General features: G+C 49.4%; 1 protein-coding gene and 1 pseudogene across 1 annotated transcript; both read right to left on the bottom strand.

The window, feature by feature from the left end:
• Positions 1–1,696: 1,696 nt before the first annotated feature.
• VSIG2 (V-set and immunoglobulin domain containing 2) lies at positions 1,697–6,558 on the bottom strand. The gene is made up of 7 exons (XM_075528764.1): positions 6,498–6,558; positions 5,875–6,038; positions 5,504–5,711; positions 4,197–4,355; positions 2,819–2,938; positions 2,551–2,695; positions 1,697–1,829 (listed from the first exon to the last, which is right to left on the bottom strand). Exons 1-7 carry the CDS (start codon positions 6,556–6,558, stop codon positions 1,697–1,699), a joined length of 990 nt encoding a protein of 329 aa, XP_075384879.1.
• Positions 6,559–7,822: 1,264 nt separating this feature from the next.
• Positions 7,823–18,823, bottom strand: LOC142422707 (endothelial cell-selective adhesion molecule-like; annotated as a pseudogene).
• Between the last annotated feature and the right edge of the window lie 848 nt (positions 18,824–19,671).

The following is a 19,671-nucleotide window of genomic DNA, read 5'->3' as shown; positions in this document are numbered from 1 at the left end:
TTCTTTCTTGTGTTGAGGGAGTACTTGAGCATGGGCCCACTGTCCATCTGTTTCCTTATTACAAAACCTATAAATATATATACATAGATCTATTCCCCTCTCGTCATACATAAATATATTTACATCTTTGTATGTCTGTATTTAAATCTCTATGATGACCCTTTGCTTCCTAGTTCTTTCCTGTTTCTTTGTACCTTCCTCTTGTCCACTATCATGTTCTGCCTTCATTAGGGTTTTAGGAATTCCTCTCGGTTACATTGCCCTTGATCCAGCCCTGCCAGACCTCCCACACCCTCCTTGAGACTGATTTTTGGATCACTTGTTATTTCCTTGCCCCTGGGCTTGTTAACATCCTCTTTTGTTCCCCCGCCACCCCTACCCCCATGTCTCCCAGAACTGTTATCCCGTTGTTCTCTCTTCTGGCTTGCTTATTCCGCCTATCCCTTCCAGGTAGACATGCTATGTACCATCACAAGATCAAGTACCATGAAGTACCAACAGAAAGTAAAACAATAGCTACAACAACAACACACACACGCATACACACCTAAATGGATGAATAGTTCAGGGTCTGTTTGTTTTCCTTCACAGGTGCTTTCCAGTCAAGACTGATGGGGTGCCATGCCTTGGCACTGCCTCTATCCCTGGGGACTAAATTGCTCTGCTTTCCCCACCTCTCTGCTGCATGCCCCCAGAGGCTGGCTTCAGTGTGGTGAGCTCACGGGGGCACAATTCCCACTGTGTGTCTCTAGTGTTGTTCCCAATGGTGCTATGGGTCAATGAGGAATGCCGTGTCTCATGGTGGGGCCGGCCTTGTAGTCATCTCTGTGCATTGCTGTTCTGAGCAGGAACATTGTCCTCAGAGCTTGGTGAGCCAGGATGTGTGTCACTCTTTTCTTTTTTCCCCCTATGCCGCCTCCTCATTGGCTCCTGTGTGCTCTGACCAGACCAGTCCCTCTTCCCCACTTCTTGAGCTGTAGTGTCAGTGCTGTCCTCTGAAGCGAATTCTTCTAGGGGGAAGGGTGGTGCTGCCCACCTAGTTGGTAATGTGGCCGGCCCCTCAGGCTTGAGAAGAGAGTTTTTATAGTGCCCGAACCCCCCTGTGCTGATTCAAAGAAGTCCCTGTTTCACACCCCAGTTCCACTCCTCCTGTCTGTAATCTGCCCTCCTTTCTACACAAAGCAACCTGTGAGCCAACTCTCCAGCTCTCTGTTTAAGCAAGGCCCAGGGGTGAGGGTGCGTGATGGGGGTGGGGAGAGGCTCACCCCTGGCTCCTGGGGCTGTGGCTGGAAGGTTTTTAATCTTGGTGTGTGCATGTAACCGTGCTGGGCTGGAATGTGAACAATAAAGTGGAATGCCCCAGTGTGCAGAGGGTGCCCAGTGGGAGGGAGTCTGGGTGCAAATAGCCAGTGCTTGGAGCTCAAAATTGTCACCTCTGTCTAGGCCAAAACGCTGGAGTAGGGAGGGATGCTGGGGTGGGAGGTGAGGAGGAAGGGCCCAACCAGGTATAAATTGTGACTCAACCCCCATGCCTACAGTAACAGTTCTCACATTCCACGCCCTTTCCTTCACTTTCTGACTACAGGATTCTTAGAGACCTACAGAATGAAGAGGGAGGCCAAGGTACACAAAGGTTTTTATTATTAACATCCCACCTAATCTCTTCCCTCCTCCCAGAATTAGGTGGGAAGGGAATTCACACTGCCATAGAGAGCTTGGGCCTGGTGGTTAACACAGTGCTGGCAGATGTAGTCCTCTCCTGGAACCCACTGCTAGCATCTTCCTTCGAAGACATCTGCTCAGAAATGCACGGAGCCATGGCATCCTCCCTGATGGACAGAAGCAAATTGTTAGTGAAGGTCAGCTCTGACTCCTCCCTCAGGAGGCGCTGGCCTTTCAGTGTTGCTGTGCTTGAAAATCATCCCTGCCCTTGGTTAGCATGAAGCGTTCAGTGTCCCGTCACTCCCCCAAACCACACACACAGACCCAGATTCTGCTTTAGTCAGGATAGCATGCCAAATGGAAGTGAGAATGTTTGCCAAGCTCCCAGTAATTTCTGCCTAGGCCACTTGAGGACCACACTTGGTGAGTCCATTTGGGTTCCTATATTGCACCCCAGAACTAAGAGCTAAAGTGGATAATGGAGGCTACTTCTATGTCTCCTTTCCATCTGCCACCCACAAAGAAACAAAATTCATTTGAGCTCAGGACAAATTCAGCTCCTTGCATCCATTGCCTGCTACCCGTCCCGGGTTAGCGATGTGTACAAAACAGCAAAGAAAATGGTCTTAAGTGTGAAGAAGGACAGGCAGTCCTGAAGAGAGAGTCTAACGTGTCCCTGTCTGAGAACAAACCCTTTGCCCTTTTACCCTGCTCAACCTACCTTGCCTACATACTCCTGCTGCTGCTGCTGCAACCACACCATCAAACCCCAGGGTTGGGCAGTACTCACTTGCCCTAAACCTTCCTAAAGACCTCTATTTGAGGGTTGAAGGGACCTACTTAATGTGATCCTGTCCTCCCTTTCTGTCCCCCTAGTCCTCTACTTACCGAAGTTCACTACCCCCATATGTTTCCTTGGGTCTCTTCTTCCTTTCCTTCCAGAACCTGATCAGGCAAAATGCAGCAACTGACAGGAATAACACACTCAGGAGCACCCCAGTCAGAGCCCCAGCTACTCGGCCTTTGGAGATGTCTAAGGAAACACAAGACTCTCACTGGCAAGCCCTGCTTGGCCCTTCTTCAAACAGCCCCGCATAGCCCCCCGCCCTCCCCCAATCCAAGCCTGCCAGTTTGGCTTCTGCCCACACTTCCCTACCATTCACAGAGAGAGTCAGTTCACAGAATGCACTGCCCAGCTGGTTGGTGGCCACACAGCGATAGGTGCCAGAAGACGCCAGAGAAAGATTGGTGAGAATGAGTTGGCCAGTCACTTCATCTAGAAAGTGATGAACAAATAGCCCTTTGCTTACTCAGTGAACAAGGAACATCTACTATCTCTAAAGAATACTTCATTTAATTCTTTACAAACTCCTGCCACGAAGCTATTAACCTCATTTTCCTTGTGAGGAAATTTGCTCAGAGAGAGGAAATCATTTTTTGAGGTGACCCAGACACAAAGTGTCAAAGGCAGTGCAAACTCTGAGGTCAATCTCCCCTACCTGCACCACTGTATTTGGGGAGGGTGTGACTGCATTCACATGAAAGGTTAAGAAACTGACAGTGGAGCTGGGAGTGGAGGTGATGGGAGTAAAAGGCTTGAAGGCGAAAAACTGTACACCCCCCCACGCACCCACCCCCCACACACTTGGGTAGTTCTAAACAGACCCAAATATTTCCTAAATCCTTACCTTTGCTTTAGTAGACAGAGCACAATACTGGGAGGAGGAGGGGGGAGATGAGTGGGGCCTGGGTGATAAAGGGGTGTCCTGTGACTGAGACGGGGTGTGGGGGGGCGAGAAAGGGCAGCTGGAATGAGCATCAGCAAGATAAGAGTCAAGGCTAATCACACAAGTATGGTTCCTATAATGATTAAAAATGGCCCATGCTGCAGCCTCGGGTTCCATTCTGGAAAATCTGAAAAGGATTCAGGATCCTAAAAATATAAAACAGATTCCCAAAATCAAACAAGTGGGGATCATCTGAATGCTCCCTGCCCTCCACTCTCCAAGAATGTCCGGTATACATTTAGGCTGAGAAATACTCCCAGATCAACCAGCCACAGAGTGTACAGGAATACAAGACAGGAAAGAGCAAGAAGCCTCAGAAGAGGAAGGGAAAGGATAAAAATGGGTTGTGTTTGTGGACTAAAGGAACCTACTTAATCCAAACGCTTTCTGTACCCTCCAGCTCTCTAGGCTTTCCAAAGTTCACTACCCCCGTTTGTTTCCTTGGGTCTCTTGGGAAATTCTGATAGTTGGGAAATTCTTCCTTCCCCATGATGAGCCAAAATCAGTGTTGATGTATTGAACTGCCCATTGGTCCCCGTCACTGGCTTCTTTCCCCACCAAAGGGGCCCTGGTAGCATAGTGGTTAGGTGTTGGGCGGCTAATCCCAAGGTCAGTAGTTCTAAATCACCAGCTTCTCTGCAGAAGAAAGACAAGGCTTTCTACTTCTATGAAGTGGGTGTGTAGAGTTTAGATGCCCTATTCACCCACATCTTGAGGCCCCTATCCCTTGTTGGCCTGTGTCCTTACCTTGCATCATGCTCCCAGGAGAAAGTGTAGGAGAAGATCCAAGATGCAACCAGCTGTACACAGGCTTGGGTGCCCCCTTGGAAGAGCTGCATTGTAGTGCAACAGAGCCTCCCACAGAGGTTTGGCCACTCTGACTACAGGAGGGGCGACTGGGGGGCACTGCAATGGGAATCATAGAAAGCACCTTAGCTGTCTTCTAACCCAGACTACAGTAGTTGCTGAAATCCCTGTTTCATTAGCCCTACCAAATTGTGCTCCATTTCTGTTCAGACAGGCATCCCTAGGTGACACTAACAGGTCAGGGGTGCAAGTGCAGTCCAGAGAAGCGTCAAATAATGACCTGACAAGATACTCCCCCAAAATCAGTCACTGAAAACCTAAATGAGCATAGTTTTACTCAGATACATATGGAATTTCGCTTAGGATGGCAATGTTAAGATTTGTTGTGGATGTTGTCTTCTAGAATACTGTCTATTTCAAGGAAGTGATTTCCACTTCTGGAAATTCTGATTGTTAGACAATCCTTCCTCGTGTTGAGCCAAAATCTGTGTTAATGTATTATCTGCCTATTGGTCCCCATTCCTGTCCTCTTTGGCCATCAGAGGGGCTCTGGTGGCAGAGTGGTTAGGTGCTGGGCTGCTAATCTCAAGGTCAGCAGTTCAAAACCACCAGCTGCTCCTTAGGAGAAAGAAGAAACTTCCTATTTCGAAAAAGAGTTTTAGTCTTGGAATACCACAGGGGCAGTTCTTCCCTGTCCTACATGGTCACTCTGAGTCAGAAATGACTCATGGCAGAGAGTTGGTTTCTGGGGCCACCAAGAGAGATGAAAATCGGTACTACACACCAGCCCTCCAAATATCTGAATACAGCTGGCATATTACACCTCCTCGCTCACCTCTAAGTGGACTCTAGTTTGGGGTTAGATGGAAGTTTTAAACCCAAAGTTGTAAACGTGATGACAACAAACAGATACGGGGTTCATATTCCTTTATGGCCACACCCCTTTTCTACCATTTATCTTGGTGCTGGACAGAATCTGAGCCATGAATGGAAGGTTCCCTGTGACGCAAGACTTTCTCTCGGAGACCCTTGGATCACCAGGTCTGAGGGCAGAGGCACTGTCTGAGCAGGAATAACTAAATTATGACCAAATAGATTAGAAGACTTGGAAAGGTGCATTGCCATTCCAGTGGGATTCCAGGGGGACTGTAGGATCAGGCTTGGATTCAGGATGTGGGGAGATTTAAGTGGACCAGAGAAACGTTTCAGAGTGCATGGGTGACTAGTGGGCTCCCAGCTCGCCTTACTCAGCACAGTAAAGTTGATTAGCCCCATCCCATTGGTGTAGAAGTCTGGTGGGTTGTTAACTTGGCAGAGGTAGGTTCCGGTATCTGAGGGGTGGACCTCACTCAATTTCAGGGTGGCCACCCCTCCTGTGGGGGGGTTCTGAAGCAGGCTGGCCCGTTTTGCCTTAGAACCAACCGGATATAGATGACCATTGGTGAAGTACAGGATCTGTGAAGAGGCAGATGAAACACATTTGTGCCTTCCTGCTTCTCAGCGCCAACCCCTCTAATGGTTGGGAAGATACCCGCTCTCTCACCTCACCCCTCACATGCCATCCCCAACCCCAGCCCCCAGTGCCAACTCACGCCCCTAGCCTTTGCTCTGAGCTCACAGGATGAGAAAGAGAGATGGGTTTTCCAGGCGGCACAAAGCTCCACTCCAAGGCAAAGTTGTCTCCCACTGAAGTACTGTAACTGCAAATCAACTCAGCAGTCGTGCCCACCGGCGCGCTCAGTGGCTCAGCAGGCACCTTCACCTCCACGGCCAGCCCAGGGACTGGGGACACAGAGGTGGCCCTCAGAAGATGCATGGAGAGGGACTGGGTGAGAGTGGAGGCTAGAACCAGGTCCTGGTAATATTGGGGGGTCCAACCCTTTATGAGGTTTCCACAACAGAGGTTGGGGGTCACACATGAAGAGTGTAAACCCCTGCCTTGAATCTCCTGTCCTTTCTCCAAAGATTTAAAGGCGGAAGGAGCTTGGCCAGGTAGTTCTGGGTGAAAGGACCTGAGCCAGGTGAGGGTGTGTTTGTAGGGCAAGGAAAACAACAGCACTGTGTGATTAAGCCAGGGTTCTGAGAGGCCACATTCTCTACCCTGCTCCCATGCCCTCCCCTCTGCACGCTCGTCTCCTGCTCCAAGGCCTCAGTGCTACAGAGGGGTGACTACGCTGGGCTGAAGTAGCTCAGAAAAGTGAGGTCTCAGTTGGGTGGTTCTGCCCCAACTCCTCTCCTTACCAATGATGGTGGTGAAGCCCAGCAGAGCACCACATAGGAAAGGCCCAGGGAACGCGGTCATGGCTCAGAGAGACCTGCTGTCCAGTCGTCTGTTGTTCTGTCTGCCTGCAAAGGTCTGGGTGTAGGAAGGGACCGCCCAAAGGGCAGCAGCCTTTTGCTGGTCAGGAGTGAGATTGGCTATCTCAGAGCAAACAAGGGGAGAGGCCCATTCTCTCAGGGAAGGAAACACTCCTTCCGTGAAAGCCACTCGGCCTCTGCTTCTTCCGTGCATCCTTTCTCTTCCCCGTCTCTGCAGCTGCCAGGCCCTGGACAGGGGGTTGAGCTTAGTGTGGGCACCCAGAGGGGAAAGGGTCAGAACTGGAGATCAGGAGAGAAAATCACACTGAGGCAGGAAGGAAGGAGCATCGTTGAGCTAGAGCAGAAAGGGCACCAATCATCCCCTCGCGTTTCAGAGTTGGCCCCAAAGACCAGGCACACAATCTCACTTCAGAAATCTCAAAACCCCAAGGAGACACACTTCTTTCAATCTCTCTCTGTGTCTCTCTGTGTGTGTGTCTCCTTTTATTGATTGCTCTTGCCGCACTACTCTTAACACATGTTGGGTTGCCATGAGTTGAAATCACTGGATGGCAACTGAGAACAGAATACTGACTCTGTTCCTCCACCTCTCCCCTTAGTCCAGCCAATAATCCCTGAAAGGATGGGAGGAAAGCAATCCCGAGGTGGTGAGCACGGGTAAAGGCTGTGTGCCGGAGCCTTTTGGGTAGACAGTCTGGGGAGTCGCCTGGGATGTATCTTCCTTTGTCTCCATTTCTGGAACCCCAAGCATGAAAAGTCATTGGACTCTCACTTTTTATACATGCACAGCTCGTCTTTATTGACATTTACAAAATCAAAATCACATTTCAAGTTAGTTTTAAAATATCATCCTTATCCCTTGCCGACAAAAGCCAAGCAAGGCAGCAGGACCATTTAGATGAATTAATGCAAGAATCTGGAGTGAGGACAGAGGATGACATTAGGGAGGGATGCTGGACACAGAAGGGGAGCCTGGAGGAGCCACTGACTGGCAATCCCACGAAGGCCATGCAGAGCAGCCAGTCTTAGGAATGGGGAGGGAGGAGGGTCTTTCTAACACCAGGCCCACTGTCTCTGTTCCTTCTACTTCCTAAGTTAGCTTCTCATGAGTCTCAATTTTCCCACAAAGAGTAGTGAGAGCAGAGGATTGTTGGTCTCGAATGTGTCGCTCTCCCAGGATTGACCTCTGTCCTAGGAGAGACCATCTAGAAAGGAGAGAAACAGAAAGTCAATGAGTGGGTGGGCCATCACACCAGAGATCCAGCCTGATTCTGGGCAGGCATGAGAGCCACAGGCCCCATGTGACCCAGAGCAGAGGAAGAAAGTCTGCCAGGGCTTGGTGACCCTGGCTGAAGATGGGCTTCATCCGTTCTAGGCAGCCTTGGTGAGGGTAGGGCCTGTGTAGACAGACTGGGCGTGGGAGTTAATGTGCCCGGCCTGGGAGGGCCGTGGGGTGGTCAAAGGGCTCGTGCTGAGGTGACAGAGGAAAGGGTTCCGTTCTTGGAGAGTGTATCTGAACCCTTGGGCCAGGGCAGGGTCTTGGGTGCGATGGCATCCTCCCTAAATGTAAATAAGTGAGAGATCAGAAAGTGCATGGCTTTGACAGACAGACATGTTTTGTCTTATCCATCCCACCCCAACCCAACCCACTTCAACCCTCCCCTCCCTCTCCCTCCAAGTCTGCCCAGAGGAATGAAACAGAAACCTTCCCATTAGATGGCAGCTGCCTGAACTCCTAGGCTCTGTAAGAGGAGCTAGGAATGCCCTCATTGTGGTGAAGACCAGGGACACTTACTTGATATCATTAGCTGGCTCCTCTAGGCCATTATTCCGGCGTTGATACAAAACGACCAATGCAGCCAGCAGGCCTAATCCAATCAGCGTGCCCACAACAGCTCCAGCAACCACTGCAGGCCCAGGCCCTGCATAAGCCTTGGTGTCAGCGAGGAGAGCCAGCGGATCCCATCTGTCTCCATCCAATCCCAACACTCTCTCTACTGCCATCATCTCTCCATTTCCATGTTAACATGGAGGCAGCTGGTCATTCAGAACATGGTGAAGGGCCATTTGTACCCAACATTTATCTAAACTCTGTCTAGTGAGAACCAGGGGACCCAGACATCAGGTCACCCCTATTCTCCTGTAGCACCACCCCCACCACCATTGAACACTATCTTATCCACACTTGCGCCTCACTGACCTGTGCTCAATTCGAGCACGACATTGCACTGGGCACTGCCAGGAATATTGTGGGCTCTGCAGACGTAGAGGCTGGACACGAAGGGGGACAGGTTTGTCAGTCTTAAGGACCCATGACTGGGATCTGTGGACATAATTTACATAACTTAGCTCTCAGGCCAGAAATCATCTTTACCCCCCCGATCCCTTCACGCCTTCACCTCACCCCCGGCCCCTTGGCCCTGCACAAAAAAACATGGCCTGCCCCTAGGATATTATGTTTTAACCCTCTGGGCTGTTCTTTGACGTAGGGAAGGGGTGTGACAACTTCTACTTCTAATTGAAAAAAATGCTAGCTCAGTATCCCCCTCTATGTCCACTCCGCGGTCCCTGCCAGCTGATGTCTGAAAGGAGGCTAAAGAAATGGTGCAAAGAAAAATGAGAACACGAATTCTTAAAACTTTCATTCATGGTGACAGTGCAGTGATAAGAAAGAAGACCGGATGGGTTGCAGAAAGACTGTGTGACTTTAAGCAGGTGACCTGAGAGTTCGAGCTCTCCATTTCTTAGTGCATATAGGGGAGGCAGTAATATGGATTATCTGATGGTATTGGAAGGATGGCGTGAAATCATGAGTATGACAGTTGACATTTATTGGATGCTCACTCTATGCAAAAACTGTTCCAGCTCCTTTTTACTAACTTACTCAAGAGGAGTGCTGGTGGCATAGTGGGTTAAACATTGAGGTCCTTGCCACAAGGTTGGGGATTCATATCTTTCAGCTAATCTCTGGGAGAACGATGAGGCTGTTCTCATAAAGACGGAGTCTCAGAAACCCGATGGGGAAGTTTGGAATGGAAGGCAGAGGCTTTAGTGAGAACTAGGTTTCTCAACAAACATATGAGGTAAGTATGGGTCCCCGCAGAAGAATGTATTCTAAAAGTGCCCGAAGGAAAAGTAGAAAAACGAAAACGATATGGATATCACTTGCACTCAACAACTGTGAACATTTTGCCATGAGAGGTCAGTCTCAGAGTGAAATCTGAAGATACAAGAATATTGCCCCATAAAGCACATTACCATTGCCATTGCTGACAAATTAATATCAATTCTGTAAAAGCATCTAATTCTCCCACCATATTTAAATGGTCCAGCTTTGCACTGAATGTCCTTTTGAAGCTGGTGTGTTCAAAGCAGGGCTATTGATATGTTGCACTGTGAGTAGCAAACCTGCAATGTGAATGTAGTGATCTAGAGCCATTAGGTCAGAGGGAGATGACTGCTCCTTATAGGGCTCTTTCTCCATGCCTGCCATACCCTCCTCCATCATCCTCCGTCTCCTTAGCCCCATAGTTTTCAGTATTGCCTCCCCTTTCCATCCTGGTCCCTCTGGAAAATCTCATCTTTCCCCTTCCTCGGTCATTGTCTCAGTTGTTTCAAAAGGTTCTCTCACCTAAAACTGGTGTAGAGGAGACCTGGGAGGATGGGAGTAGCCTCTCCCACCGGTACTGGGCATCAGGCTTACTTCTTGGGGACTGGCAGCTCAGGGTCACATTATTCCCCACACGGGGCATGCCCTGGAGATGGCAGGATGGAGAAACAGGAGGAACTGGGAGGAGAGACAGAATAAAAACTCTATTTAAGGGACCCATAGGTCAATCCCTGCCCCTTGGCCCCACCTCCACCCCCAACCCCACCATCACTACCACCATAATACTCCCTTTTGTGGCTCCATTTGCCTGTCCTTCCCCCCAGTCCATTTGGAAGAAAGACCTGCCTGGTCTTCCATGAAGAGAGAGGGTGGAATTAGAACATCTGTGCTACTCCCTTACCCAGCACATTCAGATCCAAGCTTTTGGAGCTATTGCTCTTCCTTTTCGGTTGACTGTCATAGAAAGTTTCAGAACAATGGTAAAACCCGGAGTCTTTCTCTTGGACGTCCTGCAGCCGAAGTGATACATTGCGGGAGGGCATGGAGTAGAGCAGAGACACTCTGGGTTTGGATTGCTGGACACAACTTCATAGTAGTAAGACAACATCTGGTACAGAACACAAAACCTCCCTATTATTACCCACATCCACTGTGTCCACAGACTTTCTGAAACTGCCATGCTGCAGATACCCCTCACCTGGATCAATTCCTTCTCATCATCCTCAGAGCCCACTCTGACCACCCTCTAATACCCCAGAATCTCCTGCACCCGAATAGTTAGAATTCTTCTCTACATGGTCTCCTCATCTCCCACTCAAGGCATTTAGAAGGTGACATGATGGGGAAGCAGAGATCTTATCAACAGGAGGCTAGATTTCAGGGAGAAACCTGGGTTTCATAGGGCCTGAAATGTACAGGGAGAGGAAGGGAGGGATCTTTAAAAAAGACAAGAAAATGTTTTCATTTTTAATAGAAGAACAAATGACTCTGTGCCAATGTTTTCTAGGACCTTAGAAGTAGTAGCCTGTGCAAGTGAGAGGTGGTAAAAATGAAGTTTCAATCACTTTGGCTCAATCAGTCTCTGGGCATGTCTGCTGTGATGGCAGATAGCAGGTGGCAGATCATGGGAAGAGGTGTCGGCTCCTGGCCTCCTGTGATGGTTGGAATTGTGTGCCAACATGGCTCCCCTAGGAAGATGGACACAGAGTTTATGCTGTCAATCGGGGTGCTGCTTGGTTGGAGGACCTCCTAGATAAACGGCTTTATGAGGCTGGCCTCCTTTGCTCCTTCTCCCTGGAGGCGGGCCACACACACTCTGCTTCACCTTCCTGTTGATAAGCCACGCTGATGGCAGCCAGAGCCCTAAAGGTGCAGCCATGGCCATTGGGTCTAAGGGACTTTTCATCCACTGGCCTGTGATCTTCCTGCATTTGGCATGATTGCATGTGGCTGCGTGATTGAGAAGAGGGATTTATGGACTCGTATCCGACTTATGGAGTAGGATCAGACTTACACACTTGATCTGGACTGGGCTGGGATGTTTTCTTCATATACAATTACTCTTTGATATAGAGCTCTTTCTTGTACCTATCTGCGTGTCTCTGGATTTGTTTCTCTCATCCACCCAGTCTAACACAGATCCCAGGTAGACAGTAAGGGCAGGGGAACTGGTGCCCATCATCTGAGAAGTGGCCTGTGACTGACACTCTCAGGCAGGTAACAAGAAGCAAGGCAAATGTGGGTGGTTTGTACTTTTTTCACAAAACATAAGTCAGCCATGCTTACCTGGCTAAGTGGGTCATCTGACATTGCCAACAGTTTGCAAAATATAGGGAATTTTTATGGACTTTTTCTCTTTTTTCGTCATCAGTTTTTTAAACTGTAGTTGTTTTGTTCTTTCCTTTTTCGGGTGTGCTTATTATTGTCTCTCATGTCTATCTACATAAGATAGGTGGGATAGAGCCTCTGGATTAGAAAGCAATGGGACTGATGGTTCTGAGGGGGACACAGGAGAAGGGGAGGCATGGCAAAGGAAGCGAGTGTTAACAAACCCAGGGACAAGCGAGCAAGTGATCTAAAATCAATAGCAAGGAGGGCGGTCGATGCTGGCAGGGCTTGATCAAGAGAAATGTAACCTGGAGGAATTACTGAAACCCGAATGAAAGCCTAACATGATAGTGGAGAAGAGGAACATAAAAAATGAAACGACTAGGAGGCAAAGGGCATTTATGGGGTCTAAATACAGATACATACATATGTAAATATACTTAATTATAATGACAGGAAAATAAATCTATGTACATATATTTATAGGTTTAGTATCAAGGTAGCAGACGGACATTGGTCCCCTAGTCAAGTATTCCCTCAAGGCAAGAATAATTTGTTCTAATAACCTGGCATTCCGTGATGCTTACCTTTCTGACAAGATCACTGAAGACAAAATGGGTACATAAGCAAATGTGTTGAAGAAAGCTGATGGTGCCTGGCTATGAAAAGATACAGCATATGTGGTCTTAAAGGCTTGAAGATAAAACAAGTGTCCATCTAGCTGAGAAGCAACAAAGTCTATATGGAAGAAGTAGACCAGCCTGCGTGATCATGAGGTGTAGATGGATCAGGTATCAAAGACCCAGAACAAAAAATCATATTATTGTGAATGAGAAACTGTGTAGAGACCCAAAGCCCATCTAGAGACAACTGGGCATCCCCTTACAGAAGGGTCACAAGGAAGAGATGAGGCAGTCAGGGTGCAGTATAGCACCAATGAAGCATACAACTTTCCTCTAGTTCCTTAATGCTCCCCCCCACCCCCCACTATCATGACCTCAATTCTACCTTACCAATCTGGCTAGACCAGAGCATGCACACAAATACAGAAAAGACATAGGGAATCCAGGACCTATAAACCCCTTAGGATCCACATAGAGAGTAGCGGTACAAGGAAGGGCAGGGGAAGGTAGAGGGAGAGAGAAGAACTGAACACAATGATCGACGTATAACCCCCTCCCAGGGGGATGGTCAACAGAAAAATGGGTGAAGGGAGACATTTTGGAAGACATGAAATGATAGCAACAATTGAAAAATTATCAAGGATTCATGAGGGAGGGAGAGGTGGAAGAGGGATGGGAATAAATGAGGAGCTGATGCCAAAGGCTCAAGTAGAAAGAAAATGTTTGAAAATATGACAACAAATGTGCAAATGTGCTTTGCTTGACACAATGGATGCATGTATGGACAGTGATAAGAGTTGTATGAACCCCCGATAAAATGATTTTTAAAAATACGGAGAATATGAACGCAGAATTTTGAATGTTGCCCTTTCCTCAACCTCCTAACTTCCACCACTCAATAATAAAGTAAAACCTTTCCTTACTTCTTCTGTGTTTGATGTGCTGGCTCTCAGGAGAGTTGGGGTAAAGAAAATATTTTAGGAAGCCTGCAAGATCTGAATAGAAAGGGAAGCTTTGAGGACATTTGTTTTTCCCTGAAAGTCTTCCCTCCCCGTGTTTGCTCCGGTGCAGTTTCCAGCTCTTCCCCCACAGCCTCTATGGGCTGCAGTTTGTCCACTCACCGGGTGCATTTCCTTCCCCTTCTGATGCAAGAACCAGATCAACAAAAGCATATCCCCAGGCTGAGATGACAACTCCTCATTCAGGGTATACTACATGGGCAGCACCACCTCCGATCCCTCCACTGCTTGCACCCTGGACAGGCCTGCAGGCACATGCAGCTTCAGTTGGACTCTTGAGGGTGATGCTAGGGGAAAGATGTAGGGAATTTGAGTGAGGAAGGCTGGCTCCTAGCTCCACCTGTGAGCCCGAACCCCACTACCCACAGCCTGAGGAGAGGGTCAACATAGTCGCAGAAAAGAATGAACCGCCCCAGGTCCCAAAAAGGAGGCCTCAGGGATTGCCCAGGGTCCATGGTCAGGGTTTTACTTTGCATCACTGTAGGATCATTTATTTTTCTCCCCAGATTCTTGGGTACTAAAACGAGTGTGTACGCAGACTTCTAGAGAGCATGGGGAAAAAGCCAGTGGGAAGAGTAGAGTTAGTACTTTTGAACTCCACTGGCATACTCCCTAACGCAACCTATTGACCAGGGTGCCTCATACCTGTTCTCTCTCCCATGGCCAGGAGTGTTGGGCAGCCAGCCTGCTGGCCTAATGATTAACCCGAGGTCCTTCTGAACTGCCCAAGCAGGAGAGGGACAGTGGCTCAGCGCCCAGGCCTTGTCCAGTGACTGCCATGCTCAGTCCTGATGGGCACGATTCTGGAAGGCAGGAGATTCACACCCAGAAAGCTCCTCAGTTTCATTGTGAAGTCTAAGAGATCTGGGCAGGGCCTCTCTGGGTGAATCTTGGGCAGATCTGACACAAAGGTCTCATAAAGATCAATGGCAAAGCTTTCTCTGTGTGTGTCAGGTTTTTTTTTGAGGGGGGGAGGGTCCAAGGAGGGGGTTATTGAATCAGTGTTTGTACCTTTAAGTCCAGAAACATTCACGTGTTACTGTTTATACAAGTAATAGGGTCTAAAGGCTTCTGGGGGATAACCTTAGGGATGGTCCCTGGCAGGCCTGAAGGATGCTGGGCCCCTACTCAGCCCTAGGCTAAGAGGCCACCACTCCAGAGGCCTAGCTCTCCACCCTCCTGGGCAGCAGCTGAAGACCTCCTTTGGCTAGGAAGTTTATCCTACCAGGATGCACATAACCCCAGCCAATTTCCAGGTATGCATCATAATAGTCCCAATCCGCATTCTTTGGCCTATGCAGCACCTCTTTCCCATTTCCTGGTGGGTCCCTGTGGGCAGGGCAGGAAATTTGTGTCCAGTGATAAGCCAGAAGACAATGGGAGGAGGGGCGAGCTGGACCTGAGGCTTTCTCAGGGAGGTGGGGGAGGAGACAGCACTGCCTTGAGGAGACCATGAGATGCAGAGGTTTGAGAGGCCAGCTTTGCCTGCTTGCCTGCCCTGTGGGCTCTCCAGCTCCTCTCTGCAGCATTCCACCCCAATGGCGAGAACGTGTTCTGGACTGAGAAACCAGTTTGGGGCCAGGGAAGGGTACAAGCTTCCTTCACCATAGGCAATCCCCAGGCCCTACATTTATAAGTGCACTTTTGCAAAACCTAGAACCCCAGACCAAAGGCACTGCCTTCCAGGGGATACTGACTCGCAGCAACCCTACAAAACAGACTACCACTGCTCCACAGGTTCCCCAGGACACCAGTCTTTAGGGCAGCACGTAGCCTCCACCTTCCCTGAGGATCACTGGTGAGTGTGAACCCAACTAGTGGTTAGCTGCCCCACGCTTAATCCTCCCGGGCACTAGGACTCCTTGCCAAGCACGTAGGGTGGGTTAAAATTGGCAGTAATGGGGTGGTTACAGGGATCTGGGCAAATGTTTCCTGCCCCAAACCTCAGCTGGAAACTAGGAGCTGTGGAGGGCCCAATTCTTTCTGAAATCCTAAAGGAGAAATTCCCTGCTCCCCAGGGCTCCTATTTATAGTCTCCCTTTCTCTGAGAAACTTCCCTAGCAGGCTTCTCACGCCCCAGGGGCAGCTCAGAAACTCACAGGCTTGTACACCAATGTTCCCTGGGGCACTATTCACACCAGCCAAAAGGTAGAAACCACCTATATGTCCATCAGAGGGGAAGCAGGAGCCTGCCTTCTCTATAACTGATGTATCCTGCAGGTATGCAGCAACACCCACATCCCTTACCCATTGGACCCGGACAACTTAATAGCTTTGAGAGGAAAATAGGGGTGTAAATGAGCTTCTAGGTGGTGTCCAGGATGCCCAGACAGTAAACCAGATGTACTCCCTTGCTTTAACGACCTCCTGCCCCAGCAGGAAGTGAGGAGGAAGTTGGAAATAGAGTGATCAGGGCAGAAGGGAAAGGGGAACTGAACACTGATGTTGGAAAAACAGAACTGTGAAATTGAAGGATCCTGGAGCAATTTCACCAAGCCTACAAGGCTGCCTTGAGCCTCATGTTGTCTTGGCATCCTAATGCCTCATCTCTCTCTCCTTTGGGAAGAGATAGGCTAAAGGGGGCAGGGGTACGAGGGAGTTAAGCGCTCCCCGTCTCTGTCTTTCTCATCGTAACTGAATTGCACTCCAAGTCTTTGCAGAGTTTACTCCCTTGGTGGTCTCCAATCTAAGGACTCTTCCAAAAGTACCAATCACCCTCATTTTGATCCTTAGTTGGGAAGGTAGAGTCCAGGAAGAGTAAAGGAACCAGTGGATAATGGATTTGGTTCCTGCTGGGTCCTTCCCATCCAAAAAAAAAAAAAGGTAAGGCATTGGGCTATGGGCTAAGGGAGCTCCCCAAACTTACTTCTAGAAAGTTCCCTTCCCCTCTGACTCATCCTGGTGCTTTTGGTTGTGATAACCCATAGGAAAGTGGATCTCCTGGGAGAGGTCACAAGTCTCCTCTAAGTATCTGAACCCCTCCTCCACTACCTGTGTCCCAAGTGACTTCAAGATCACACTTCTGGAGCTCCCCCTAGATTCACAGGGCAGGAAGAGGGCAGGGTAAGAGGGAGCATTTGGCCTAGGGAATTAACTTGAACAGCAGTGCCCATGCTGAGTCTAGAGACTAGGGAGTAATTTCTCTAGGTTTTGTGTTGGGGGTGGAACCGGGGCAGGTTCAGAGTTAAGTCATTTACCCCTTTGTAGCTAGCATTTCATCCAGCAGTTCACCTCATCCAGGCCCACTAGGACAGAGTGGGACAAATGTGTCCTTGTGTTGGTAGGGAGCAGAGAAGGTTGGTGGAAAAGACGGCAATGGTTGCACAACTTGATCAAACATAATCAGAGCCTCTCCCCTAAGCCAGCACCCTCACTTTCCCTTACCACACATTGGGCGCAAACTGGGAGCTTGTTCTGAGAGAGGTCTGCACTACTCAGTGATGCCCTGGGGGTCTGGAGAAGAGGTAAAGGTGAGAGGTAGGAGCACCCCAAAATACCTCCCTTTGGATAGGATTGCTCCCACACCCATCCCAAGTCCTCCCCTGGTCCCAAGTTCCACTCACCGAGCAGACTCAGCCCCAGGAACAAAAATTGCAGGAAGGTGGCCCACAGAGGGTCCAGGCAGGAGAATCCTGGCCCACCCAGACCAGGATGTAGTCATGGGAACTGGCTGCAGAGTGCAGGGACCAACAGGTACAGAGGCAGCAGCTTGGACAGTCCAGGAGCCAGCCAGGCCACTGAAGACTCCAGGGAGGACTCCAGCTAAAATCCCTAAGTGTATGTGTGTGTGTGTGTGTAGGGGGGGGAGGGTGTTGGGGTGGTGACCCACAGGGACAAGGAGGCGGGCATTTCAAAGGGGCGGAGAGGTTGCTGTCCTCCCAGGCAGGGAGAAGCTGAGAAGCTCCAGTGACCTGACCACTAGGGAAAGGAAAGGGGGGCAGGGAAGCGTGTGTGCATATGTTCCAATAATCAGAATTCCCCAGTTTCTTCTCGGTTGGGCAGGAGGGTGGGGCGTGGTTAGTTGTGTCTTCTAGAGCTGGTCTGCAGGACAGTAAGATAAATGGACCCTTGAAGAGCCACTGGAAGCCAGTAAAACGAGGGCCAGGAAGGGAGGGGAGTTTGGGGATTATCTGAAGATCAAGAAGCATCCACCTTGACATTGCTAAAGGCCAGGGCTCTGCCCCAATTAATCAGCTGGGAACTTGGAGCCATGTCACCTTTAGCCTACGCCGGGTGGCCTCCCTGAGGGTGGAGGGGTGGTGGTGGTCAGGAGTTGCTGTGTTCTCCATGAGCACTGCGCCTAGGCAGTGTGTGGGACAACGCATCCAGAAGGGTCCCAAGTGCCTTCTAGAACAACCCATTCTCCTGCCCTATCAACCACTTTTCCAGAGCCAGGTGTGAGGGAGATGATGGGAAGTTTGGGAGAAAGAGTCTGCTGGTCCAGATTCTTGTCTGCCAAGAAAAGGTGTGACAACACCTGCTGACGCCCAGCCTCACAGATCTAGACCAGCGGTGGTTCTCAACCTGTCCGTTAAATGACCCTTTCACAGGGGTCGCCAGATTCATAACAGAAGCAAAATGGCAGTTATGAAGTAGTACCTAAAATAATTTTATTTTTGGCAGGGTTGAGGGGAGGTTCACCACAATATGAGGAACAGTATTAAAGGGTACCGGCATTTGGAAGGTAGAGAACCACTGATCTAGACTAAACATTTGAACATAACAGGGATGGTCCCTTGAACAAGGGCCATGTCCTCCTGTGGGTAGGTGTTCTCTTTCTAGTTCTCTGCATCCTCTCCCATCTATTCCAATCCTTAGATTAGAACAGAATTCCTCACAGCGTGTTCAAGGTTGTAAGTCTTCACAGAGGCGGCCTCCTCCACACCCTGCCTAGCAACTGGTGGGTTGCTTCACCAAAGCAGCCATGGCTTCCCAGGACTCTCTCTGTGGTTCTCCTAAAGCCCAAACCAAGGATTGCCCTGGCCTTGGTGCTTATTTCCACAAGCAGGAAACAAGAATGGCCAAGGAATGGAGCAGAAACTAAAGTAAGGTTCCTGGCTCTGCCCTTCAGGGGAAAAAACAAATGGCTTAGAGGAGCGGTGTGGGGAAGGACAGACTGGTCAGTTTCTCAATTTCTTCTTTATCCGCAGAATCTTCACTGCCTGTCATCCCAGCAATGAACCTCAAACCTGTTCTTATCCATTAAGTCCGGAATTAGACCCTGTTGGCCTCAAATTTAATTTAACCATGCCCTGCCAGGCCACTCTGTTAAAAGGCACGTCTGTGCCCTCTGGTGGCCACTGTCCCTTAAAAAACTTCACGTCCGTACTCTTGTTTCTTTGCACCCTCCACTCCCACCCCCACCCCACGCATCAAAAAACAAACAAAAATGACAACAAACTGGTGCCGCTCCCCGCCGTGGTTTACAGCTTAGCCCAGGAATGGAAGCCGGGCCTCCAGGGTTCCACTTCATCCCCATGGCTCTGCTCTCCTCACTATGGTCTTTTGCCACAGAGTCCCATAGACCCTCTCAGTCGAGGGTCTTTTGTGTGACTGGTGACTTGCCAGGATACTCTTCAAATACCCGTCATGCAGTGGTTCTGAGCAACGCCTATGCCAGTACTAGACCCCTCAAATAACTCCTGGAACCTATGCCTTGACAGCTCAGCACCAGCAAAGGCAACAAGCGGAAACAATAGCCAGACCCTACCAGTCTGGAATTCCCAAGTAGACTGGCGATATGGGAGGATGGTAGTTGTTTTACTTTAACTGCTCTATCACATTCTGATTTTTCTTAGCTTTGGTTATAATGTAAACCTCCATTTGTAAGCAGCCTTTTGCACCTAGACTACTGGTAGTTCTGAAAACCAAACTCACTTCCATCGAATAGATTCTGACCCACAGTGACCCTAAAGGCAGACTAGAACTGCTCCTGTGGGTGTCAGAGACTGTAATTCTTTACAGGACTGGAAAAGCCTCATTTTCCTCCTGTGGGGCAGCTGGTAGTTTCGCACTGT

This window comes from Tenrec ecaudatus, chromosome 12 (assembly GCF_050624435.1).
Source record: "Tenrec ecaudatus isolate mTenEca1 chromosome 12, mTenEca1.hap1, whole genome shotgun sequence".
NCBI lineage: Eukaryota > Metazoa > Chordata > Mammalia > Afrosoricida > Tenrecidae > Tenrec > Tenrec ecaudatus.
The sequence above is the reverse complement of the archived record's forward strand: the minus strand, read 5'-3'. Positions and strand labels throughout refer to the sequence as shown.

Coding starts and splice junctions, on each gene's coding strand:
- VSIG2 (XM_075528764.1), bottom strand. CDS start 6,558: ATGACCGCGTTCCCTGGGCCTTTCCTATGTGGTGCTCTGCTGGGCTTC. Junction 4,356..5,503: donor AATCAACTTTACTGTGCTGA/GTAAGGCGAGCT, acceptor TTCCCATTGCAG/TGCCCCCCAGTCGCCCCTCC. Junction 1,830..2,550: donor TATGGGGGTAGTGAACTTCG/GTAAGTAGAGGA, acceptor TCTGTCCATCAG/GGAGGATGCCATGGCTCCGT.